At 41.0% G+C, this 26,735-nt stretch overlaps 2 protein-coding genes across 11 annotated transcripts in view; one reads left to right on the plus strand and one right to left on the minus strand.

Moving 5' to 3' along the window:
- Positions 1 to 26,735, plus strand: part of eya4 (EYA transcriptional coactivator and phosphatase 4) — a 50,350-nt gene that overhangs the window by 11,014 nt on the left and 12,601 nt on the right. For 3 of the 10 annotated variants that reach the window (XM_065285474.2, XM_065285473.1, XM_065285476.2), the window contains exons 3-10: positions 4,745 to 4,794; positions 6,867 to 6,985; positions 19,319 to 19,402; positions 19,594 to 19,671; positions 21,634 to 21,700; positions 22,636 to 22,778; positions 22,923 to 23,066; positions 23,834 to 23,910. In XM_065285474.2, the coding sequence (XP_065141546.1) occupies positions 4,745 to 4,794; positions 6,867 to 6,985; positions 19,319 to 19,402; positions 19,594 to 19,671; positions 21,634 to 21,700; positions 22,636 to 22,778; positions 22,923 to 23,066; positions 23,834 to 23,910 (762 nt within the window). The remainder of the gene's footprint in view (positions 1 to 4,744; positions 4,795 to 6,866; positions 6,986 to 19,318; positions 19,403 to 19,593; positions 19,672 to 21,633; positions 21,701 to 22,635; positions 22,779 to 22,922; positions 23,067 to 23,833; positions 23,911 to 26,735) is intronic. The other 7 variants (XM_065285479.2, XM_065285478.1, XM_065285477.1 and 4 more) reach the window with 5 other exon arrangements.
- Positions 10,908 to 13,002, minus strand: LOC135775024 (uncharacterized). Its single transcript, XM_065285071.2, has 2 exons — positions 11,641 to 13,002; positions 10,908 to 11,316 (listed from the first exon to the last, which is right to left on the minus strand). The coding sequence occupies exon 1, from the start codon at positions 12,868 to 12,870 to the stop codon at positions 11,896 to 11,898; it is 975 nt and encodes a 324-aa protein (XP_065141143.2). The 5' UTR covers positions 12,871 to 13,002; the 3' UTR covers positions 10,908 to 11,316; positions 11,641 to 11,895.

Consider the following 26,735-nt stretch of genomic DNA (forward strand, 5'->3'; position numbering starts at 1 on the left):
GAACAAACCATGAGCAATACATTTGTTACATTATTTATTCATCTTTGTTAATGTTAGTTAATAAAAATTTAAGCTTTAATTGTTTGTTCATGTTAGTTCAGAGTGCATTAACTAATGTTAACAAGATTTTAATAAAGTATTAGTAATTGTTGAAATTAACATTAACAATGATGAATAAATGCTGTATAAGTGCAGTTCATTATTAGTTCATGTTAACTAATGTAGCTAACTAATGTTAACTAATGAACCTTATTGTAAAGTGTTACCATATATTTATATCACAAAGTTAGGCTATAAATTTTTCAGCATGGCACATTCAAGTACACAATGACACTAGACTAAAATTAAATGGGTTTAAATTAAATTTAATGTAGATTTCTAGACTAAAATCTCATGGCATTTAGTTGAATAAAATTAGACTAAAACTAAATCAATTCAGATGACAAAAATATGACTAAAACTAAATTAAATTTGAGTCAAAAGACTATGACTATGTTTAATCTGTGTTTGTTCTGCCAGGTCAAAATTTTGAGGTGTTTGATTTCTTTTCTATATTAGGAAATAAAACCTCATAAATAAACTTTCTTAGTTTTCACTGCCCAGACCTACAATGTCTCTTTGTGTTGAGGACTAGTGCATCTTTGAGCCAACATTCAGTACGAGTAAAAATACTTGAGTACTTTTAAATTGGGTTACTTTAATACTTTTACTCAAGTCATATTTAAATTGGTGACTTGTAACTTGTAGTGGAGTAATTTTTACAGTAAGGAATTTGTACTTTTACTCAAGTATGGCTTTCAGCTACTCTTTACACCTCTGCTTAACAGTTTTTTCAACTGAGTTTTAAAGGACTTTAAACGATCCCAAACGAGGCATAAGGGTCTTATCTAGCGAAACGATTGTCTTTTTTGACAAGAAAAAAAAAGCACTTTTAAACCACAACTTCTCGTCTATCTCCGGTCCTGTGATGTGCCAGCGCGACCTCACGTAATTGCGTAGTGATGTAGAAAGGTCACGTGTTACATATATGAAATTCACATTTGCGGACCATTTTAAACAATAAACTGACACAAAGACATTAATTAGTATCATTCGACGTACAACATCGTCGGAACGGTCATCTTTCTTCACACTTGTAAACACTGGGGCGTAGTTTCGCATACATCATTCGTGACCTCTTGACGTGATGACACATTATGCGAGGTCGCGCTAGCGCATCACAGGACCGGAGATAGACGAGAAGTTGTAGTTTAAAAGGGCATATTTTTTATTTTTCTTGTCAAAAATGACAATCGTTTCGCTAGATAAGACCCTTATGCCTTGTTTGAGATCGTTTAGAGTCCTTTGAAACTGCAATTTTAAACTGCATTAAAACTGTTAAGTGTTGGGGTCCATTAAAGTCCATTAAAATAAAAAAATCCTGGAATGTTTTCCTCAAAAAACATAATTTCTTCTCGACTGAACAAAGAAAGACATCAACATTTTGGATGACATGGTGGTAAGTAAATTATCTGGATTTTTTTTTTAAGAAAATTGACTAATCCTTAAAGGTCTTGAAAATAAATGGCATTAAACATTTAGCTTGTTTTTTATATTAATGTGTAATAATTGAACTCCAAAAGGCTGATTTTTTAAAACTGCACTATTATATCAATTTACAATTGCAAAACAGAAAAGACGCTGAATGGGCTCAATCTTTGATTGTGTATGTGTGTGTGTGTGTGTGTGTGTGTGTGTGTGTGTGTGTGTGTGTGTGTGTGTGTGTGTGTGTGTGCTCGATCTAATTTTAGTTTCAATTTCTTATGTCCTTAGGGAATTTTCATCTTCCCAGAAAAAAACGACGTAATCCAATGTTACTTGATCGGAAGACCCTAAAAAACACAAGCGTTAGACATGTTGTGTGTGTGCGCTTACCCACAATCCTTTGCTCTGTCACACACAGTTTTTTTCCATTTCCTTTTTCTTTCTCTCTCTTCCTCTCTTTCTGCCTTCCTCTACCTTTAGAGAAGAGTGTTTTAGGGAGGGACACATCAGATAATCTTACACCTCCCAGGGGCATATGCTGAAATGTGTGTGTGTGTGTGTTGAGGGGTGGGGGGACAGGTAACAATGTATTTTACATGAAAGGAAGAGTATAAAGTTACAGAGCTGATAACCATAATACCGAAAGCACAGAAAAAAGGACAAGAAAAGGGGACTGTTTTCTCTCTCTGTGTGTGTGTGTGCCTCTGTGGCCATTAGTCTATGCCTCTGTGCCCATAAGTCAATGGATGTGTTTGCCAGGAGCTTGCAAACAGGCTGAAATAAAAACTTTGTTTATATGTGAATCATTTCACATTTTGGTCAGTTGTTTCTTAAAACCATCTGCCAAAGAATGACTAATTTCACGTTATAAATGAATATAGTCATATGTTTCTTTCTTTCTTTCCTATTTTCGTTCTTTCTTTCTGTCTTTCTTTCTCTGGAACAACATGCGTGTTGTTATTAACAAATTTTTATTTTTGGTAGTTATGGTCATACTGTCAAAGAGAGATTACAGTAGATATAGAGCCTTGCACAGTCTGACCCTTTTTACCCAAAATGTGTCGGTCTAATTTGAGGAGACCATATTGGTTGTGTCTTTTCCCAGCACAAAAAAATCCCAGAAATCAAATGATGAGCTATAAACGAAACCTTAATGATGTTAGGTGACTTCTGTTACAGCTTACATGTGTGTTTTTTGGTAATATTATGCAGTGACTGCTCAACACACTCCAAATGTTGGCGGAAACCACACGCTACATCTGACACACACATGTATGCAGGCTCACGTTCTCGCAGGTCTGCACGCATGCTTTCAATTAGGATCCCAGATGACTGCGTACAGTGTCAAAAGGGAGGGGTGAACCGTGTAAATTGATTGTGAGAAGTTTATAGACTTTTAAAATTGTGCCACTCTTTGATCCTTCCATTCATTCTGTACTGTTTACATAATTCAGCAAGAAAGAAAGAAAATAATGAAAGTAAAAACTAACGGACAAATAGGTTAAAATATAAGATTTTATGTTAAAGAGAGAGATATTTGAAAAAAGTTGACCACAAAGACAAATTCAAAGAGAGATATCTTAGCCATGGTTTTATTAACTCAGTATTGAGACAGATTGAGCATGACCGAGAAAAAGTACTAAGACATATTGCCAGAATAAGAAACAATGCAGTGTGTGTGTGAGAGAGAGAGAGAGAGACAGAGGGATTGCTTTATTTTTTAAAGGGGATATATCATGAAAATGACTTTTTTCATGCTTAAGTGCTATAATTGGGTCCCCAGTCAACCTAGAAAATGTGAAAAAGATCAACCCAGTAACTTAGTTTTGGTAAACCATTCTCTGCAAGCATGTAAAAAATAGGTCTTTAAAATTAGTCTCCCCTTGTGATGTCAGAAGGGGATAATACCGCCCCCTTAAAGGTGACATAGAATGATTGAACGGGGTATTTATCTTTGTTCTGTGATGTGACATGTAGACAAAAAAATTTTTGTTTGGGTCTGTAATGCCTTAAAAGCTTCCTAAAAACCTCTCTCAGATAGCTCTATTAGGGTGGGGGATTTTAAACAAGTGGTTTTGCACCTATTTGGCTCCCCCTACTGGCTTAACTTGCAATCTCATTACTGATTGGCTGACTTTGCTGCCACTCAAAAAATGTAGCCAATTATTTTAAAGTGGAGGGGCAGTTAGATGCCTGTGATGTCATAAGCATCAGTTTTTCAGATTGGGCTGTTTTCTGGCTGACATTTCTAAAAGAGGAATTTCTATGAGACTGAGATGTTTAGCATGTCTAGCACTTTTTGTATGTTCGTGAATGCGGGTAGACTACCATTATTCAACAAATACAAGGTAAAAATGTTTTTTCGTTCTCTGTCCCCTTTAATCTGCACTATCCAACCATGGCATTGCCATTTAGTGCAGAGATCAACTCGTTTGCCTTTTAAAGGACACTTTTGCTCACACCTACAAAGTGTCAATTTTAACATGCTATAATAAATTATCTATATGGTGTTTTGAGCTAAAACTTCACATATGTACTCTGGGGAGACCAAAGATTTATTTGACATCTTAAAAAAGTCTTGTGAAATGTCCCCTTTAAGTATATAATTCAAGAGTTAGACAACGTTGTGAATGTGAAGCCTGTAAGTCATGCTTGTAGAAACAAATGTGTCTAATAGGCTACATTCACACGATGTTTACTAGCAGATTTGTAAATAGTTGTAGATAGATAGTAGATAGTTGTAAAATCATTTCAGTCATTTTTATAACTTTTGAGTGGTAGACAGAACCTAATGATTGACAGCAAGAAATAAATCAACAAATAGTTGTCAACACGAGTAGTTCGAGGGGTGGGATTGAAAAGTTAGTGGGCTTGTAAACCCTTATTTATTTATTTTAACATGCACAGATGAAGGATTAGATGAAGGTAGTCACATTCAGGACTCTGACAACTATGATGTGTTTTGCTGCTCTGTAAATGTACAGTCAAGTGTGTTATTTCTATTACACCTGTCACTAAGTTTGGATGCACCTCATGGCTAAATAAGTTAAATAGTCATTTTCCATTATTGTACAATTTTTTTATTCCTATTATTCTGAGTTAGTGGCTTTCATTCATTCATGTTGCATCAGTTGATCAAACACATTTAATTTAAAAAAAATTACTTTAAACACTGGGTCAGAAACGAATCCATCAACTCTCTCATCTTGTCTTTTTACAGGTGAAGAAATCCACCGCTGATTTGCATGCTCCAGACGCAGTAGAGCACAGGTAACGTGAACGCACCCTACCTAGTGTTTCTATGCAGAACGAATATCCAGCGAAATCCATTTAGTCTGTTATTTATGAATGTGTATGCCAGTGAGCCGTGGGAGCGAGTGATTTTGTTCACATAAAGACAGAGAGAGAGGCATGTTAAAGTCATTGTGTGTGAGTGGGTGTAAAGCAGACAGCTTCACAGTACCTCAATAAAACAAACTGTCCTGGTAATATGTGTGTCTTGATGAGTGTCTGAGCACCGTCTGCTATGAAATGCATTATCAATATTTCATACAGATGTTTATGCCATAAAAGCTATAGTTATAGAGTATATACAGTACAGTACTGTGCAAAAGTCTTAGGCTACCATCACCAGCTTTGTTGTTTTGGCAAAGTTTTAATGTCCATCCATATTTATTTTTCACTCTTTTTTAAGATATAAACAGAAAATATAGGAAATATGTACACAAAATTAAAAAAACTAAATGTCTTCTTCAGGCATCAATCAGTATATAGTGTGACCTCTCTTGGCACGAAACACATCTTGAGCTTTTTTGAGGAGACTGAAGTCCTGAAGTCATTCGAGTAGATTTAGGTTTAAGAGGTCCTGTTGTTTCCTGCTATTGCTCAAGCAGAAGGGAAGTTTACCCTAAATACTTGACACTTCAGCTTATACGTTTATACTGTTTTTAATACTACATACACATTTCCTGTATTTTCTGGTTGTATTCTAATAAAAAGAATGAAAAATTATTATATATGATCACTATTCCATTGCAAAAACTACTAATCTAATGGTAGCATGGTGGCCTAACTGTGGGTTTACACCAGACACAAGTTCAACGGTTTGCGCGAGTAGATTACATACAAAGTCAATGCAAAGACGTGATTAGACACGTCCTCGCGTCTTCGCTTTTATTCAACTCGAGCGAAAAATGGGCATATACACGAAGTTAAATCCCACAAGTAATCTAGAGCGAGTAACGCATTGCCCTGCGTTTGGTGCGTACGTAGCATAAAGCTGCGTTCACACCAGCCGTGGTAGATGTGTCAAGCGCGAGTGAATTTAAATGTAAAGTCAATGTAAAGACGCGTTGATGCACGGAGGTCTCCCGGTGCGAATAAGACGTTTAAGTGCGGCGCGGTAGACGCGATTCCACCTCATTCGCACGTCTAGTTTGCGCGAATGGCGCAAATTGAGCGTTGCCGCGGGAAATGCGTGAGTTGAAAAAATTTAACTTTGGTGAAAAAACGCGCCACGTTAACCAATCAGTAGAGATTACAGGAAACGAGCGGAGTGCCAGAGACTTCTCCCATGACACAATTTCCGTGTGAATGTCTAAAATGACTAAAATTTCACGCGGGGCTTTCACACGCAAATGAAGCGAGTAAACTCAAAATGTCTCAAGCGGCAAACTAGACGGGTAGACGCGAATTTGACACCTCAAACGCGGCTGGTGTGAACCCACAGTAATGCTATGTAAACACCAAACCCGGGGCATCGCGTTACTCGCTCTAAATTAATCGCTGGATTTAACTTCGTGTCATGCGAATTTTTCCGCTTGAGGTGAATATTTTCAACTTGGGCGAAGACGCGTTTGAGGCGAATAGCGCATGTATTCGCGGCAAACGCGCCCCCCATATCTTGTCATTCGCATTGCCCCATGCCAGGATGCTTCTGATTGCGTCTTTGCATTGATCTTTTATGTAATCTACTCGCGCAAATCGTTGAACTCGCGTCTGGTGTGAACCCACAGTAAGACTTTTGCACAGTACTCTGTATATAATAAATGTATATAATATTTTAATGTACTGTTTAGTGTCCAGCATTGTGACATGCTATCTACTGTATCTGCAAGCTGATGTGTGTAAATTATTATTGAACAGAAGTGTAGGTGAATAGATTTGGCTTACTGTGTCCATAATGGAGGGCTCAAAATTGAGTTGTCTTCACCAATAAACACCTTAGGGATGTATTGTAAATGCCATGTGTGCGCCAGGCCTCATCACCCAGTCAGCTACTGATCTTACGAATGCTGTTGTGTCTAATGGGAAAATTTTTAACAGAGTTGTGTCTATCACAGGGTCTTGGAAATGCAGGACCTAACAGACCCTCAGCACTCTGCTAACAGTGGCAACGATGGCACCTCCAAACTGGACAAGAACATCCTTAGCAACAACATCACGACAAACGGGACTGGAGGTAAGACAGAATAAGAAAAATACACAAGTTAGGGAGCGATATATATATATATATATATATATATATATATATATATATATATATATATATATATATATATATATTAGCTGATAAATAGGGCCTTTCAAGCAGGGCGTTGCTTTCAGAACAGGAAATCAGTCTTAGTGTAGTACAGCCTTGGTTCAACACTGTGCAGTTTCTTGCGGTAATTGAAAGCAGGATAGAGTCGTGGTGTGTGATGTCTGGATCGCTGGAATAAAGTGTTTCTTGTTCTGGTGGTTTTGGTTCAGTCCAGACTCAGAGCAGGTTCGGTGGATTAGCAGCGTTTGCTCTCACCGAGTTGGTTCTGTCTGGTTTCTAAGCTCACGGATAACCTCGGAGGTCAAACACACGGCATCTTCTCTGCCGTATCCTCGGCATACAGACCTGATCTTTGTATGGAAATGTTTCCCAGCACTTTTCTGTGCGTGTTTCAGCAGGAGCCTGGCGGTGCACAGAAAAGTATTTCCTGCATTTAAACTCTCATTTTCGCTCTGATGTCAACACGCACTTACTCGCTCTTCAGTCCTCAAGGAAAACGCTGAACAAATGTTTTAAAGGAAAACATTGAGGAAAAATATGTGAGGCTTAATGGACCCTCAACACTTTAGCGAGCGAGTGTTTGATGCTGTGAAACTAGTAAAAAATGTTCAGTACAGTGACAACATTTATAGCAACAAAATAAAAATAAAAATTTCAGATTTATCCAAAGCAACCAATGTTACTTATTAGTACTTTAAAATAAAACTGGGACATTTCCTAGTTTAATGGTCAAGTATAATTAAAACTTACTTGTTATTATCTATGAATTAAGAATAACCTGATCTCACGAATTTCCGTGATATAGTCACAGAATATTTTGCTAATTTATCCGTGTCATTGTCACGGATCTCCGCATTTTTCCGTGGGCGTACCACGGACTTTCTTTTCCGTGTCATTGTCATGTATTGGTTACTCAACTGTTTTGTCCTATTTTCGTACCATTGTCGCTTCCGTTTAGGGTTAGATTTACATAAAATGACATCCCTACCCAAAAACAACTCTAACCCTAAAGCCAGGCGACAATGGTTTAAAAATTAGAAAATATTTTAAAAAATCAGAAAAAATTGTATAAACCAATGTAAATCTGTAACAATGACAGAGAAAAGAAAGTCCGTGGTAAGGCCACAGAAAAATGCGGAGATCCATGACAATGACACGGATAAATTTGCAAAATATTCCATGACTATACCACGGAACTTTGTGAATTCATGTTGATTAAAAAATGTGGACAAAACCCTTTTGAAAATTTTTATTAACGGGACTGTGCCCGTTTTGGTCACCTTACAGGTACTAATTGATGTATTTAGTATTTTTACCAACAAACAAACAAATGTTTTGCCATTTTCAATTCATTTATTAAAAAATATTCCCTGAATGGCTTCACTGTTGCCATCAACTTTTTGTTGACTACTTATTTAAATAAGTAGCTTAACTGTAGTAAATATACTTCTCAATATAATCATAATTTAACGTAGCTTCCTCAACGCTAATGTTGTGTGCGATCTCTCCTGTCTTTGACATGTTGCCGAAATAAAACAATAGAGAACGACAAAGAGAGAAACCAAAGCAGAGCTCAGTAAATCATTTAGATTAGAGCTCAGCTAATGATTTTAACAGCATGACACACACACAGACTGGGACTGTGCTTCTGCCAAAACATCGACATATTCAACATTCTCCTCTGTCTACCTCATCAGCTCACAGCCTAGACTCAATCCCTTCATACACACACACATGCAGTCCACCTACACAACCACCCACACAGACGCACATCTCACAACATGAATCCCACTGCTGGTGAAGCCTCATTCATCTTACTTAAGAGGACTTTTGCTCGCTCTCTCCCTCGCAAACACACACATACAGAATCAAAAGAAGTGTTAAGCTGTTTCTGCCAGGGTGTCTGTGTCACACTGAACTGCCATAAGCTCATCCAAACAAAATAGGATTTTGGAAACTTGACTTTTCATAAAAGTGTTATCATGTTATTTTATGGATAGACGTCGTATTGTCCCACGTCTGTATGATTTATTATGGGGAGATCAAGAATGATGGCTATATTATTGCTGAAGCTTGTTATAAGTGAATTTAATGTAAATTACATTATAATGGAGTTTATTGTGAATGTCAACGATCACACTCTTAAGTGATTTTTGTGTTTAAAATTATTTGTAACATTTACTTAAAATTATTTATAATAAAAGACAGTTAAAGGATAATTAACAAGCACTGACTATTGCCAACAAACTCAAAATGTTGTTGGTTGGTGTTTGTCGAATCAGGGTAATTTAGCCTTAAAGGGATAGTTCGGCCAAAAATGATATTAAACCCATGATTTACTCACCCCCAAGCTGTCCGAGTTGCATATGTCCATCGTTTTTTCAGACAAACACATTTTCGGATATTTTAGATTCGGATATAAATGTAATGTTACGGGGTCCAGCCATAGTCCACGACCTTCAAGTCCAAAAAAAGTATTCTTCACAAAATAAATCCAAACGGATCCAGGATGATAAACAAAGGTCTTCTGAGGGTAATCCATGCGGTGTTGTTGTAGAAATATCCATATTTAAAACTTTATTAACGAAAATAAATACCTTCCGGTAGCGCCGCCATCTTAGTCGTGTCCGCATTCAGGATAAGAGCTTAAGCAGCCTACGGAGGCTACTCTGCTGCTGCTCTGTGCCCCCGCCCTCCGAATTTGTCATACGTCACTAAGAAAAGTGCGTACACTACGCTAATACTCTCTCCTGAATGTGGACGCGACTAAGATGGCGGCGCTACCGGAAGGTATTTATTTTCGTTAATAAAGTTTTAAATATGGATATTTCTACAACAACACCGCACGGATTACCCTCAGAAGACCTTTGTTTATCATCCTGGAGCCGTTTGGATTTAATTTGTGAAGAATACTTTTTTTGGACTTGAAGGTCGTGGACTATGGCTGGACCCCGTAACATTACATTTAATCAACTGAAAGATCTAAAACATTTTCTAAAATATCCGAAAATGTGTTTGTCTGAAAAACGATGGACATATGCAACTCGGACAGCTTGGGGGTGAGTAAATCATGGGTTTAATATCATTTTTGGCCGAACTATCCCTTTAAGACACATTTAAACGTTACACAATTTAAACATTTGTTTACATTTTATTGCATTAGATACAAAATATTTAACTAAATGGTATCTGATGCATACAGTATAATGCTGAAACATCTTTATTGTTCTACTGTTTTTTTTTGCCATTTCTTTTCGCTATCTGAATAATATGATAAATATAATAAATAGTGAGTTACTTTCACACTGGTGTCATATTAATTGAAGTCCCAATGTAATCTCATGACAATTCATACGTATTTTACGAAGGGCAAATTTTTAATTATTCATATAATTATTTGTATGACCACATTATGCAGCTTTCATACAGGACGCGGTTTGCGCTATGAAACCCACGGATTGTTGTTGCGTCGACCAAAGTGCGAGCACAGCAGAGCGCAGGTGGCACTCACCCTGCAGTCAAAGTAAAAAAAATACTTTTGTGCTGCGCTCTGTGACAATAACCCGAGCAGCCAATAGAAACGGGACATCCAAACAAGCGCAAAAAGCAAAATGGACGAAAAGCTTGTATTGTGTGTTTCGAAAATCCCTGAGCTGTATAAGGGGCCATTCACATGTCTCGCCTAAAAACGTGTGGAAAACGCTAGGTTTTTGTCACGTGACCTGCGGTGCGCTTGCGGCATTCTGAAAAGTTGAGATGTTTTTAACTCAATGCATTGCGGACGCGCCTGAAAAAAACGAGCGTGTCGCTTTCATTATGAGTGCACATACCACGCGTGTAGCGAAGGCTGACCTGAAGTGTAGGGGCTAGTTGCGTATGGATATAACAGTGTACCAGGGTGTCGGTCAGAACACAACAGACAGAGAGATTAATCAACTTGAGCCTTTTATTCGGCACACCAGAGAACATGTATCAGAGGGGAGAGCCAACATTCACTATGTAAGAGGAAGCACACAGCAGAACTCTGAATGAGAGCACAACTTAAAGAAGAGCAGAGCAGGCGTTGATGTGGGTCATGATAATGGTTGCAGTGGTCCTTTAACAGGGCAGTGCACAGGCTGAGGGATGCTCCTTTAATAGAGGCAAGTCAGAGCTGTATGCATGGGCTTTGTAGTAATGGAGATGAATGAGTGGCTGTATTTGAGAGTTTTCCCAGATTAATGCAGGTAGAGGTGTGAGATGTGGTTTCCCTGCAACACATAATCAAAGGATTCCCAGAGTAACACTACTGCACTTAAACATTCATTACATTAAGAAATATCTATAGCTTCTCCCCTCATATATTATAACAATAGCATATAAACAGACGTGTCTCAGATGACACATTTACATCATTATCAGTATTTATACATCATATGTAATATAACTGACATTATTAAGCATGAACACATTGATGAACATTAATATGAAGTGAGTTAAATACAGCTTAATATGACTGTTTAGCTGATAGCACGTGAGCACTAATAATGACGGACATTTAGAGTGAAAACATATACACATCGAACTGTACTCACTCTGATCACACGCACATGAACACACAGCATCACAATCTGGTGCTTGTCTCAACAGCAAACCGATTCATGTGTCCAGAATTCTTAACACAGCGAGACAAACATGCATTAATATGCAGCACCGTTTAGAACTAGCGCTCTTCCGCCGGTGCGCCGTATGAGCGATCATCACTATCAAAATAAAAGTCCTCTTCCGTCTGAGTCTTTTGCACAGCCGCCCCCAAATTGCTTGCAATTTGTTCCTGCAAAGACTCACTCCTAATCTGAAGAGGGTTTGGCACCATGAATATCATCGTCATCAGGGATCACAGGAAGCGTGATAAGTCTGGCCACTGGACGAGTGTAGATCTTATCCTTGACTTGCACGTCTGCAGACCTCACATGACCATCTGCACTTTGATGCACTTTAACCACTCTGCCAACTGGCCAGAGAGCTCTGGGAAACTGGGGGTCCATCAGCAACACAACTGAATCCACTGTAAGATCCAAAGGGGTGTCATGCCACTTCCCTCTTTTCTGCAAGGATGGTAAGTAATCTCGAATGAATCTTGACCAGAAATGATCGGCCATAACTTGACAGTGTCTCCACCTCCGCTTACTTAGTTTCTCACTCTTCTGATACACCACGGGTGGCAGTGATCCGTCAAGCCGCCCCATCAGAAGGACATTTGGGGTTACCGCATCCAAGTCAGCCACATCAGATGAGGTGTAACCTAACGGTTTGGCATTTAAGATGGCCTCAACCTCCAGTAGAGTCGTATGAAGCACCTCTTCAGAGATGGATTGAGCTCCTATAACGGTATTCAAAGCGGACTTTACAGACTTGATCTCTCTCTCCCATGTCCCCCCGAAGTGAGGAGCTGCAGGGGGGTTGAAGCGAAAGTCAATCTTCTGCGCAGCTAGAATTCGTTGGAGATCTGAGGACATGCTATTAAAGGACTCATAGAGCTCCCTTTCGCCAGCTCGAAAGTTTGTCCCCTGGTCTGAATAAAGCTCTGCTGGATTTCCTCTGCGTGCAACAAACCGTCTGAGGCTCATTAAGAATGAATCCACATCCATACTGTGTAGGATATCCAGGTGCACTGCACGGGTGGTAAGGCACTTATAGATAATCCCCCATCTCTTTTCCGAACGCCGTCCCAACTTGACATGGAAAGGTCCGAAGCAGTCGACACCCGTAGAGAAGAACGGGGGCTTGTGTAGTCGTAGACGGGCTGCAGGTAGGTCGGACATCTTCGGGATACTCGGCTTGGACTTCCATCTTCGGCACTCCTCACATTGATGTTGCACTTTCCGAATGGCCTCTCTGCCACGAAGAACCCAAAAGGTACGGCGCAACTCTGCGAATACTCGCTCTGAGCCCGGATGACAGAGATGGGAATCGTAATCCTGTATAAGGAGCTTTGTAGCTGAATGAGAGGGGTCCAGCACAATGGGATGCTTGAAAGAAGGATCTAACTCCTCAGCACGTCTGAGTCTTCCACCTACTCGTATAATGTCCTCGTCAGGATCTAGCTCTGGTGAGAGGCTAAGTATGCGGCTACTCTTGAGCAGTGCCTTGCCTGCCTTTAGGTGATGCATCTCCTCTGGGAAACACTCAGACTGGACTTTCCTGAAGATCATCATCTCTGCTTTCTTGTAGTCGGCTGCAGTCAAAGGCTCCTGATTTGCCGCCCCATGAGACTGCTGAGCCACGGACTTCACCATGTCCTTCCATGTTAGATAGGAGTGCACCGGTAAGGTCTCTGGTCGATCTGCACGGTTCATGACCCCGCAAGTTGTCACCTTCTTATACTCCGACAGATCCTGGTTGGTTTCACTGCACGGCCAGGATGGCCATTTATCGGGTTCCTTGAGAAGGAAAGTTGGCCCTTGGCTCCAACGATTAGGCATAGCCAGCTCTGCTAAGGTCTTCCCTCGGGTGACATCGTCAGCTGGGTTCTGCGCTGAGTCTACGTAACGCCACTCACTCTGCTCTGTAAGCTCCTGAATCTCCGCTATACGAGTGCCAACGAAGACCTTGAAGCGGCATGACTCTGATTTTAACCAAGTAAGCACCGTTGTGGAGTCACTCCAGAGAATCGTCCGATCTGTCTTGATGCTCAGTTCCTTCTCAATTGTCTGTGCAAGCTGAGCAGCTGACAAGGCGCCACAGAGTTCGAGGCGGGGGATTGAGCATTGCCGTCTGGGGGCCACCCTTGATCTTGCTGCTAGGAACCCTAGGTAGACTCGTCCCTCTCCATCTTCAGTTCTCAGGTAAGACACAGCCCCATAAGCCTTTTCGGAGGCGTCACTGAAGACATGGATTTGTCTAGAGACCAAGCTCTGTTCTGTATGAGCTGGAGCATATGGACGTGGTAGGGTGATGCGTGACAGCAGAGGTAACTCCGACTCCCATTCCATCCACGCTTTCTGCAAATCTGGGGGAATAATTGGGTCATCCCAATCTCGCGGTCCATCCCACATGCTCTGGACAATCAGCTTAGCACGAGTTGTAAAGGGCGAGATGAACCCCAGCGGATCATATTGCCGGGCCAGCACCTTATAGACGTTTCTCATGGTTAACGATCCATAGTCCAGGGGCCGGCTCTTGTAGCCTAAGGTGTCTGTTTCCCAGTGCCAGCTGAGTCCAAGGGTTGGTTCCGCCATGCCAGACTCATTGTGTGACAGCCACCTCTCCATCCCGTCGGACCTTGCTTCTCCAGGTAGGTGCTTAAGGACATCGGGAACATTGCAGGCCCATTGGCGGATCTCGAATCCTCCTGCAGCCAAGACTTCCCTGATCTGATCCACCAGCTCTTTAGCCTCTTCTGCTGTGGACACACTCTGAAGACAGTTGTCCACGTAGAAACACTGCTCCACCGAATTCCTGACCCTTTCGTCTGGTCCACCATGTTCTCTTGCATGCTTCTGGAGAGCAAAGATGGCGCAACAAGGTGAACATGCAGTGCCGAAAGGCAGAACCTGCCACTCAAAGATGTCTGGGGGCTCGTTTCGCTTCATGTCCCTCCAGAGGAATCTAAGGAGCGAACAGTCTTCTGGGAGGAGCCGAACTTGGTGGAACATACTGCGGATATCTCCACTGACTGCCACCGCGTGCTCCCTGAAGCGCAGCAGGACTCCAAGCAGAGATGGTCCTAGAGTGGGTCCCGGAAGAAGAGCATCATTCAGGCTTCGTCCCTGGAACTGGTACGAACAGTTGAAGACCAGACGACTTTTCTCATTATGGCTCACTAGGTGGTGGGGTATGTACCACGATTCCTCTGTGAGTGGGGATTCCTGTGGATCCACCTTTCTGACGGCTCCCGTCTCCACCAGCTTGTGGATTGCCTCACAGTACTCGCTAGCCCGTTGGGGGTTCTTTTCCAGCCGCCTTTCCAGACTTCTGAGACTTGATAGGACGGCCTCTTTAGGTGCTCTGAGGGAGGGATATTTCCGTTTCCTCAGCAGTGGGGTTGCGTACCTGAGAACACCTGCAACATTTACTCGCCTCGTCTTATTCTCAAGGATCTCCACTGCTTCCGTATCTTGCCTTGAACGTACAACCACTTTGCTGTTTTGGTAGGGCAGCACGTCCATCTTCCAAAGCCTTTCTACGTTCTGTGCCAGCTCTGTCTGAGGGGAGATACTGGTGAAAAGACACTGCCTGGTACTCGTTGTACACTGCATGAGATGAGCAGGTCCTTGTAGGGTCCATCCCAGCCTTGTGTGAACAGCTGCTGGTCCTCCTGGTGGGCCAAGTATCACCGGCTCAATTGGTGTTAGGAGATGGGGGTGATCCGCACCTATAAGTATAAGTGGCTTTACATGCTCTAAGGGCTCGAGGGGAATATCCGCCAGATGCTTGTACCCTTTCTTCAGTCGAGCAATGGGGTAGGTGTGATCTGCCAGAGCCAAGCATGGGGAGGTAAAGGCGTCTGCAATACGAAAGGTCTTCTTAGGACTGAAAGGGGTGGAGATACTGAATGAGACAGAGGATCCCTTCAGAGTTTGAACCTCATGTCTGATTGTGCGGAGAGCCAGGTCCTCAGGCTTTCTTTGTAGGCCTAGTTTGTGAGCAGCCTCGGCGAGGAGCATTGTTCGCTCGGAGCCGTCGTCCAGAACAGCATATGTGTCTAGTGTCTTGTCTCTGTTGCGCAGAAGTACCCTGACGACTTTCAGCAGAACACGTGAATGCACCGATGGTCTGTCCAGGTAGAGTATGTCTGTTCCAGAGCTTACCAGGCAGCTCTCTGTCTTCGGCGGTTCTACCCTGGGACGCATGTTGGCATCGTGCAGTATCCTTAGGTGCCTCTCCTGACACAAGTCGCAGAGCCTCTTGAGGTCACACTGGGCTGCCTGATGGGCTCGCCCACATTTCCAGCATCTCTTGTTTACTCTTATCCACTCTCTGATTTCCTCTCTGCTAAGTTTCTGAATTTCAGGGCACTTATTCAGGAAGTGGTCGTTGTTCTCACAATAAGGGCAATACGGGTTCGCCTTGCCTTTCTTAGTTGGTTTAAATGAGCTGTGACTCTCTTGCTTCCCCGTCTGACCAGGTACACGACCCTCTGCACCATGAAGTACGGTAGCTGCCGGCCGGCTGCGCCGCTTCTCTGCTTGGTAGCCTGTGGGCCCTCTGGCGGTATGGACATCAGAGAGGTTGTCATAGCCTTGACACCAGGACTCATGTCTTAGCCATTCTGCTAAATCTCGTAAGGTATGAGTATGCCCAGGACCATACAACATCTGTCGTCTGAAGTTTGCTCTCATCTCCGCAGGAAGCTTAGTGAGAAGCCGAGCCACATGAGAGCCACATCTTAGCTCCACATCACCGTCTGGTCCCAACGTCTGTAGCATGCCCACCAGTGACTGCACATTCAGTGAGAACTTTTCAAAGGCAGTTACGTCTCCTCTCTTGATCTCAGGCGTGTCCATGATGGATGCAATCCTCTTTAAGGCTACATGATGTGGTTGGCCAAACTTCTCCGTCAAGGCTGCCATTGTGTCTGTGTAAGGCAGGGGTGAGTTAATAAAGGAGTCGGCGATGAGACAGGCATCCTCAAGTTTCACATGATCCACAAGTATCTGGTACTTATAGAGCTCAGGGGCATCAGCAGGTAGCAGGTTTGTAAGAGCCAGTTTGAGCCTGGAGAACTCCATCGGGTCCTTATGGACGAAGAGGGGGATCCTTGGCGCTGGTCCCTGGTATTGTACTCGACCCAGTGACATGGATCCAGGTGAGTATGGTAGGTCTGATGAGCAGTGAGGGTGGCTCGTGTCGGCCTGGGCAGGAAACTGAGCATAGGATCGAACTCCAGTGTTGGGTGTAGGTGAGTGATATTCTGACCTTTGAGTACGAGGCTGAGCATAACCTGGAGCCCTGCTTTCTTTGTACTGAGAAGAGTCTTGTGGGGCAGAGTGCTGGCGAGCATGAGCTGGGATGCTAAGTACTGTTTGATTTCTCATGAGCTGTAGCTCTTTCATCATCCTGTCTATGATGGTGATGACTCTGTGCTCCTCTTGGTCCCTTCTGGGCATAGGAGGGTACTCAGCAGTGGGCCATGGCGGAGGCGGTGGATCTCTATAGTACTCATCTTCATCCATAGCTGAGTAGTCATCCGTCATTGCAGGAGGGGGGATGGGCCACCGATCTGTGTACGATTTCTGCTGTTCGAATCTCTTAGCTTTGGTAGAGGTGGTCCATTGTTGTGGCGTCTGCCTCCTGGCCTCTGTTGAATTGTCATAACAGTCCTGCTGACTTCCTTCATACCACTGACTGTCGTCTCTTTCATCATCAGTGTGATGCGCTTCAATACGGGGCGTAGAGGTTTGTGGTTGTGACAATGATAGGCTCGTGCCTCTAAGGCTCTCATCCGAGCCAGGGACAAACTCATTTCTTGTGCCAGGGGTTGCAGTCCCTCTTACATGAGACCGTGGGATCCACTCAGCCCCTCCAGGTGTGAAGGGGGGCATACTGTGTGGTGCTGGGCTAGACCTCGTTGGTGGCTTTACTCCGGTGACATAATCTTGTAAGTATGTTGGTTGTCTTATATGCCGTTTAGGCCTGACTGGCGTGGCCCATGATGCTTCATCACTCGGCTGCATTGTCCCAGCACAGCTGTTATCCGGCTCGAAGGACCATAAAATGTAGCGAAGGCTGACCTGAAGTGTAGGGGCTAGTTGCGTATGGATATAACAGTGTACCAGGGTGTCGGTCAGAACACAACAGACAGAGAGATTAATCAACTTGAGCCTTTTATTCGGCACACCAGAGAACATGTATCAGAGGGGAGAGCCAACATTCACTATGTAAGAGGAAGCACACAGCAGAACTCTGAATGAGAGCACAACTTAAAGAAGAGCAGAGCAGGCGTTGATGTGGGTCATGATAATGGTTGCAGTGGTCCTTTAACAGGGCAGTGCACAGGCTGAGGGATGCTCCTTTAATAGAGGCAAGTCAGAGCTGTATGCATGGGCTTTGTAGTAATGGAGATGAATGAGTGGCTGTATTTGAGAGTTTTCCCAGATTAATGCAGGTAGAGGTGTGAGATGTGGTTTCCCTGCAACACATAATCAAAGGATTCCCAGAGTAACACTACTGCACTTAAACATTCATTACATTAAGAAATATCTATAGCTTCTCCCCTCATATATTATAACAATAGCATATAAACAGACGTGTCTCAGATGACACATTTACATCATTATCAGTATTTATACATCATATGTAATATAACTGACATTATTAAGCATGAACACATTGATGAACATTAATATGAAGTGAGTTAAATACAGCTTAATATGACTGTTTAGCTGATAGCACGTGAGCACTAATAATGACGGACATTTAGAGTGAAAACATATACACATCGAACTGTACTCACTCTGATCACACGCACATGAACACACAGCATCACAATCTGGTGCTTGTCTCAACAGCAAACCGATTCATGTGTCCAGAATTCTTAACACAGCGAGACAAACATGCATTAATATGCAGCACCGTTTAGAACTAGCGCTCTTCCGCCGGTGCGCCGTATGAGCGATCATCACTATCAAAATAAAAGTCCTCTTCCGTCTGAGTCTTTTGCACAACGCGCCTACATTTGAAATAACGAACTTGAGCATGCAAAAGACGCGATATGTGAACGGCCCCTAATACAAGTTTACACTCCTATAGAGACGTCGGAAGAATAGCTGTGTCATGGAAACGCATATCAATTCAAGTTGTTCTGTCAGGTGTGTTTTGAGTCAGGTGGCTTGTTGTAGGTAGGCAGCTTAAGTTACGTGAAATGGAGACGGACAACAGCACTGTCTGTACTTCCACTACTTAAATACTGTAGTAATTTATAGTAATCCCGCTGAAAGTTTTGAAAACTCTGCATACTTTGGTCTGGCCAGCATAGCGCAAATCGCTTGGCTGTGCTGAACACAGCGGCGAGCACAGCGCACACGACGTCCTGTGTGAAAAACCAATTACTAAGCTTTTGTACGATTTGCTTTTGCTCCAGTGATGTTGGGGTTAGGACTAAACGCTGGTTTCATATTTTGGTATTTAATGCAATGAAATTTTTGTGTAGCTTAATACTACTGTCCAAATACTTTTGTGTATAAATACAGTACAAAAATAATAATTATAAATGGTGGTAGCTGGGTAATGTAGTCCATTATACATCTGACTCCGCCCCCCATCCCCCAGGAGAGAACATGACAATTCTAAACACAGCTGATTGGTTGCTGGGCTGCAGTACTCCGCCCACTGCCCCAAGTATGAAGAACGATGGTATACTGCATGTGTTTATGGAGTGTACATATATGATAGAGCACGTGCGTTTGTGTGTTTGTGTTCGCGTGCAGTGCTTTTAAATTTTAGAGGTTTTTAGTAGAATTTATTTATTGTTTCTTTACTGGCACAACGTTAATGAGTTTGAAAGTTGATGGCATGTCTTCTGTCTTGATCTCTCTTTCTTTAAGTTAAATCAGAGCCTCTGAACAGCAGCGAGGCTGTTAGCTCAGCGGGAGACACTGTGCTGGACTCTTACACTGGGTCAGGTAAGACATCCACACACATTCACTCATATGCACTGCATACAGAATGTCGGCTGTAATCCTGCTCGGGAAGTTGCTGAAAGCTTTGAGCCCCCAATCTTTGTACTGCCCTTGAGCGAACGTCATCAGAGCTTCAGACTCTTTATTTAGATCGATCCGCTCACACATACTCGCAGTGACTGAGAAACCGTATGGCCATTCGCTCCCCTGTAGAGAAGGTCGAGGCCCTTAAGGTTCACAGTGGAGTGTGATGTCTCTATAGACAAGATTACAACATGTTGTTGATGTGTTGATCTGTTGATTTGGTATTTATGACAAGCCAATACGAAAATATATTGTTTAGAGGCTGCTTTTTAATTGATCTGGATTTATTTGAGGTCTCTGTTATATTACTGTTAAGTATTAACTTTGTGTGTGCTGTTTTTCCTATAATACCTTAATAAAAATAGAAAAACAACAGTTGTTGAGATTAAACTTTTAAGAAGATGTGACATGTTTCTTAAGAGAAACATCTGAGAAACAGGAGACTATGTGGTCTTTATTTAAACTCATTGCTGACTGGGTGAAATAGTTAAATATTGGAGAGATCTCATTTGTGATGTTTCTTTTTTCCGGTCAACATCAGTTTCCAAAAATCAGGGACAAAGGGAAGAGAACAGCTCAGAGGAAACGCTGATGGTCTTTGATTTTTAGAGAATATTTCCTGTTATTTTTATATATCTATTATTTTACTTTTTGTTCAATTGAATCCAGCTGTTGAGAGAGACTGTGAGCTGTCAATCAAAACATGTGCATGTGTGTGTTTGGGTTTGAATTGAAGGTTCTTGGCAAATGATATTGAGATGGAAAATGTCCAGTGCACATTTTATTTTATGGTTTTGATATGTAATTTCTTACAATTATGTAAATATACAATTAAAGGTGTTATTACAGTTAAAAATTGACATTAAAAGTACAGTGACATCTGGAAAGTCTGAGGAGTGCACGTTAAATATGTAAGAATAAAGGACAACACCACTGTTTTTCAATATTTTACTATGTTCTTACCTCAACTTAGATCAATTAAAACATACCTTTTTTTTTCAATGCGTGCACTTCATCTTTGTACAGCACATTGTGAATGGGTTAGCATTTAGCCTAGCCCCATTCATTCATTAGGATCCAAACAGGGATGAATTTAGAAGCCACCAAACACCATGTTTACCTATTTAAAGACTGTTACATGAGTAGTTACATGAGTAAGTATGGTGGCACAAAATAAAATGTGCCGATTTTTTAAGCGGATAAAAAATGTGAACTATATTGTATGGCAGAAGAGCACTTAGTTTACAGCACTTCGACCTCGGGCACAGTAATATTGACAGAAGTTTGAGCAAGAGGGGGAGTATCAGGAGTGATGATGTTACTGCCCGCCAAGGTCGCAGTGCTGCAAAAGTGTTTTCCTTTAAAAATCTAATATTAAAGGTTAGGGTTTTTTTTAAAGAAAGAGCTGTTTTTTACGTGTACCCGAACATACGCACACGGTTGGATGTACATAGATAATTTGACCCGTACGCATAAATAGAAGTTCTGACAAAATGCAATGCATTTCCTGGGTTACATACTACATTCTCCTTCACGCGCATGCGCGACCTATGCATACAAAGTAATGTACGCGGACCCCCGTGTATGGGAAAAACGGGACTATAATTCTTGCTTAAGTCACTAAATAAATTTAAGAACATTTGCTATATTGACTTATATATTGACTTATATATTGTTAATTTCTTTTAATAAGGCAAAGAAAGTATATATCTTAAAAATTTTCAGAAATGTCAAAGACTAAACAATCTATGTAAAATTAATGATTGAAATTTAATTTTGATGCTTCTAATCTCATCATTCCTGTAGATCATAGGACTTGAGCCTATTTCATAGAATCACAAATAATTTGTAATGATAGCACACTGTTTTTTTTACTTGTAGTTATAAGCAGCAGTGGATTCAGCCCTCGGCCGGCTCACCAGTATTCACCTCCTCTCTACCCGTCGAAGTAAGAATAACACACATACTACATACATACTTTATAATTTACATATATGGGTGATTCTCATAAAATCCAGATTTAGAAGGTGTCCAGCATCAGATTTTTTTAAAAAGCCCTTGAAGCCAATTTTTTGATAAGATTAAGATCTGAACATAATATAACCATTATTTTTAGAGGATTAAAAAATATTTCCTATAGAATAATTATTTTTTAGACTATCGTTATCAAAAATTACTATTACCGCAACATGATATTACATTAAATACATGCATTTACAAACTCATGTTTCGGTAATGAGAACTAAAAAGTTGTCTAGGTACTATGACAAACAAAATTTCAACTTTTATCTGGAGAGAAAAAATAAGAACTGCTTACCTGGTAAGCACCTGGTAAGTTTCACAGTCAGTTATGTCCCTTCCAACTATTTTTTTTTTAATGTTAGTTCCTCGAGGACTTAAACAATGATTGAAAATTGTTGCGGAGGATGAGAAAATTTTTCTTGGACACATATATATTCCCTATTATGGTCTCTACATTTACCAATGATCACCAAATCCCACGTTTCTTTACTGTAAATGTTTATAGTATAACATCCACTGAAGCGTATTATTTTTTGATTTTTTAATTATAAATTTTCCATGTAAAAGAACCCCAATCCAGTCAAAGACACGTTGCGGTAATGAAAATGTTCCTTTTAAATGTGGAAAAACAACAAAATTGGTTTGTATGATGTTATTTGAAATCATGTGCAAAATAGTGCATGAAGAGATGTTTGTAACTGTATGCTTCTTATTTTGATACTCTTACTTTGCATTTACTTTTTTTTATCAAAATGTTTCATGACACCTCATAATTTTTCGCGAAAATCACCCATATACACGTATAGAAACATCTACTCGAACAAAAGATAAATGTTTTCTGTATTTGTGTTTGATTGGCAGGCCTTACCCACACATCCTGTCTACTCCTGTGGCTCCTCCAATGTCAGCCTACGCCGGCCAATCACAATTCGGTAGCATGCAGCAGTCAACAGTTTACACGCCCTACTCTCAGACTACTCCACCTTACGGCCTCTCCACCTATGGTAGATCCTTAAGAATTATTTATTTGAAGGTTGACAGTCTAAGTGTGCATATGCATGTACATTCAATATGTATATTTAGTTCAAGAGCCTTTAGTTCGAGATCAGAACAGATGGTTGACAGAATTTTTTTGTTTTGATCTTGAGCTACAGATTTAGGAGTGATGTTGCCAGGCATAAAGGCAGAACCCTCCAATCAACAGTCAACCCTCCAATCAGGGCTCAGCTATAGTCCTGGATTTACCACTCCTCAGCCCGGGCAGACTGCCTACTCACCTTATCAGATGCCAGGTTGGTATGCATATTATATATATATATAACACAATCAGGGCCAGATTTACCTCTTATTGTGACATTTTTGGGCCCCCTACTATGGAAGGAATAATTGACGACGGGCCGTTTAATTATTTGAAAATAGTGCACACCCAAGGTGGTAATGGGGCACGACGCGGGTGTGCATTATTTTTGAATAATTCAAAGGACTGTTTCAGTCAATTATTCTGCTTATACCACGGTTACCACAACATTTGACAGGTTAGATGTGTGTATTACAGAAAAATTATTAACACCTGTGGAACATTTCTCAACCAATCAGAATAAAGCATTCAAAAGGTCCATGGTATAAATATATATATAACTTTCTATGAAAGTATAACGACCACAACATTTTCTTGAAGGGTGTCGCACACTTATTTACTTAGACAGCGGCGTCTTTCTGCGGCACTATTCACATAGTTTAATGTTAATTAATTATGATTTTTGTCTCAAATCAATGTTAATGTACAAACTGATGAAAAAGAAAACAATAATGGTTTACCAATATCAAACAGAGAATATTAATTGATTAACATCCAAAAATCACCTATTGTTAAATGAAAATAAAATAAAAAAGTTGAAACTGTCCAGTCTTACAGCAGGCTGTCTAACAATTTTTAGCACTAGAATGTAATAATACAATATAGTAAAATATTATAAGTGATTATCTATCATCAACGTCATATATCACATTTATTTTGAAATTAAAGAAAGTTTGTATGACTTCCTTTTCTCTCCCTTAGCAGGGTCCGGTTTCACAACCTCTCCTGGTCTTTACACTTCCAACAACTCCAACCCAGGCAACTTCACCACACAACAGGTACAGACACACACACACACAACAACCAATAACGTCAGGGTTCAACAGAGGACCTATGTTCTGTTTAAAACAGTTCACTTTCATCTGAGAATTTATGTTTTTAGGACTTAATGTTACCCTTGATTTTTATGATGAAATGCTCTGCCAAAGAAAAGGACCACATGACACGTACATTCCCACTGATGAATTTAGCAGTGTAAACAAAGTGCAGTTCTGGCAGTGGTTAAAATGAAGGAGTGATCTGAATTAGAGTGAAATGAAATATAAAAGCAGTAGTGGAGTTTTGCTGAGAGTCTTTTACTGCAGCATTCGTGGTCTTAAGAGAATGAGTCAGTGACAGTTTTAAAGTCATCTCCTGTAAGAAAACCGCCTGTGTCTGTACATGTCAAACTGTCTCGAAGATAAAAGAGGAGCCAGGGAGTGATAAAAGCCCTCTCATCAAACACAGCTTTGTGTGGACGGTCCAAAATTCTGTTTGCCCCAATCCTGTTTCTTTTTCCTCTCTTTATTATTCCCCTGATAAACTCCATGTTTCTTTCTTTTTTATCTATATGTGAGAACATCATAAAATCCATTGACATATTTTGCTTTATATTCATTCAGAGAGGTTAACAGTAGAGGTCTAGTACTTGACAGAACTGTTGGGTTTTGTGTTAGATTTCGGTCAGTTTTTCATATTTTAATTTGTATTTAAAATTAAGTTTTTTTTTTATCTATCTTTATATTTATCTATGTGTCTGTCTGTCTGTCTGTCTGTCTATTGATCTGTCTTTCTGTCTGTCTGTTGATCTGTCTGTCTGTAGATCTGTCTGTCGGTCTATTGATCTGTCTGTCTATCTATTGATCTGTCTGTCTGTCTGTCTTTCTGTCTATCTGTTGATCTGTCTGTCTGTATGTCTCTTGATCTGTCTGTCTGTCTATTGATCTGTCTGTCTGTCTGTCTGTCTATTGATCTGTCTGTCTGTCTGTCTGTCTATTGATCTGTCTGTCTGTCTATTGATCTGTCTGTCTGTCTGTTGATCTGTCTGTCTATCTATTGATCTGTCTTTCTGTCTGTCTGTATGTCTGTTGATCTGTCTGTCTGTCTATTGATCTGTCTGTCTATCTATTGATCTGTCTTTCTGTCTGTCTGTTGATCTGTCTGTCTGTATGTCTGTTGATCTGTCTATCTGTCTGTCTGTCTGTCTGTCTGTCTGCCTGTCTATTGATCTGTCTGATCTGTCTGTCTGTCTGTCTGTCTGTCTGTCTGTCTGTCTGTCTGTCTATTGATCTGTCTGTCTGTCTGTTGATCTGTCTGTCTATCTATTGATCTGTCCGTGTGTCTTTCTGTCTGTCTGTTGATCTGTCTGTCTGTTGATCTGTCTGTCTGTCTATTGATCTGTCTTTCTGTCTGTCTGTTGATCTGTCTGTCTGTATGTCTGTTGATCTGTCTGTCTGTCTATTGATCTGTCTGTCTGTCTGTCTATTGATCTGTCTGTCTGTCTGTTGATCTTTCTGTCTATCTATTGATCTTTCTGTCTGTCTTTCTGTCTGTCTGTTGATCTGTCTGTCTGTTGATCTGTCTATCTATTGATCTGTCTGTCTGTCTGTCTTTCTGTCTGTCTGTTGATCTGTCTGTCTGTATGTCTGTTGATCTGTCTGTCTGTCTGTCTATTAATCTGTCTGTCTGTCTGTCTGTCTGTCTGTCTGTCTATTGATCTGTCTGTCTGTATGTCTATTGATCTGTCTGTCTGTCTGTCTGTCTGTCTGTCTATTGATCTGTCTGTCTGTCTGTTGATCTGTCTGTCTATCTATTGATCTGTCTGTCTGTCTTTCTGTCTGTCTGTTGATCTGTCTGTCTGTTGATCTGTCTGTCTGTCTATCTATTGATCTGTCTTTCTGTCTGTCTGTTGATCTGTCTGTCTGTTTGTCTGTTGATCTGTCTGTCTGTCTATTGATCTGTCTGTCTGTCTGTCTGTCTGTCTGTCTGTCTGTCTGTCTATTGATCTGTCTGTCTGTCTGTCTGTCTGTCTGTCTGTTGATCTGTCTGTCTGTCTGTTGATCTGTCCGTCTATCTATTGATCTGTCTGTCTGTCTTTCTGTTGATCTGTCTGTCTGTATGTCTGTTGATCTGTCTGTCTGTCTGTCTGTCTGTCTATTGATCTGTCTGTCTGTCTGTCTGTCTATTGATCTGTCTGTCTGTCTGTCTGTCTGTCTGTCTGTTGATCTGCTGTCTGTCTGTCTGTTGATCTGTCTGTCTATCTATCGATCTGTCTGTCTGTCTTTCTGTTGATCTGTCTGTCTGTATGTCTGTTGATCTGTCTGTCTGTCTATTGATCTGTCTGTCTGTCTGTCTGTCTATTGATCTGTCTGTCTGTGTCTGTCTGTATGTCTGTTTGTCTGTCTATTGATCTGTCTGTATGTCTGTCTATTAATCTGTCTGTCTGTCTGTCTGTCTATTGATCTGTCTGTCTGTCTGTCTGTCTGTCTGTTGATCTGTCTGTCTGTCTATTGACCTGTCTGTCTGTCTATTAATCTGTCTGTCTGTCTATTGATCTGTCTGTCTGTCTGTCTATCTGTCTGTTGATCTGTCTGTCTATTGCCCTGTCTGTCTGTCTATTAATCTGTCTGTCTGTCTGTCTATTGATCTGTCTGTCTGTATCTGTCTATCTGTATCTATCTGTCTGTCTCTGTCCGAATCTCTCTGTCTATCTGTTGATCTATGTGTCTGTATAGACATTGATCTATGGGTCATATTGGTCAGAATGTGTTTGGTTTAATGCCAATCCTGAGCTTTTGTAAAGGGATAAGTAAGGATACTATACATCAGTACCATTTTTGTTTTT

Source organism: Paramisgurnus dabryanus, chromosome 21, assembly GCF_030506205.2.
Source record: "Paramisgurnus dabryanus chromosome 21, PD_genome_1.1, whole genome shotgun sequence".
Lineage (NCBI taxonomy): Eukaryota > Metazoa > Chordata > Actinopteri > Cypriniformes > Cobitidae > Paramisgurnus > Paramisgurnus dabryanus.

What these genes read in the sequence shown, in the direction of transcription:
- LOC135775024 (XM_065285071.2), bottom strand. Translation starts at nt 12,870, where the DNA reads ATGTCCGACCTACCTGCAGCCCGTCTACGACTACACAAGCCCCCGTTC.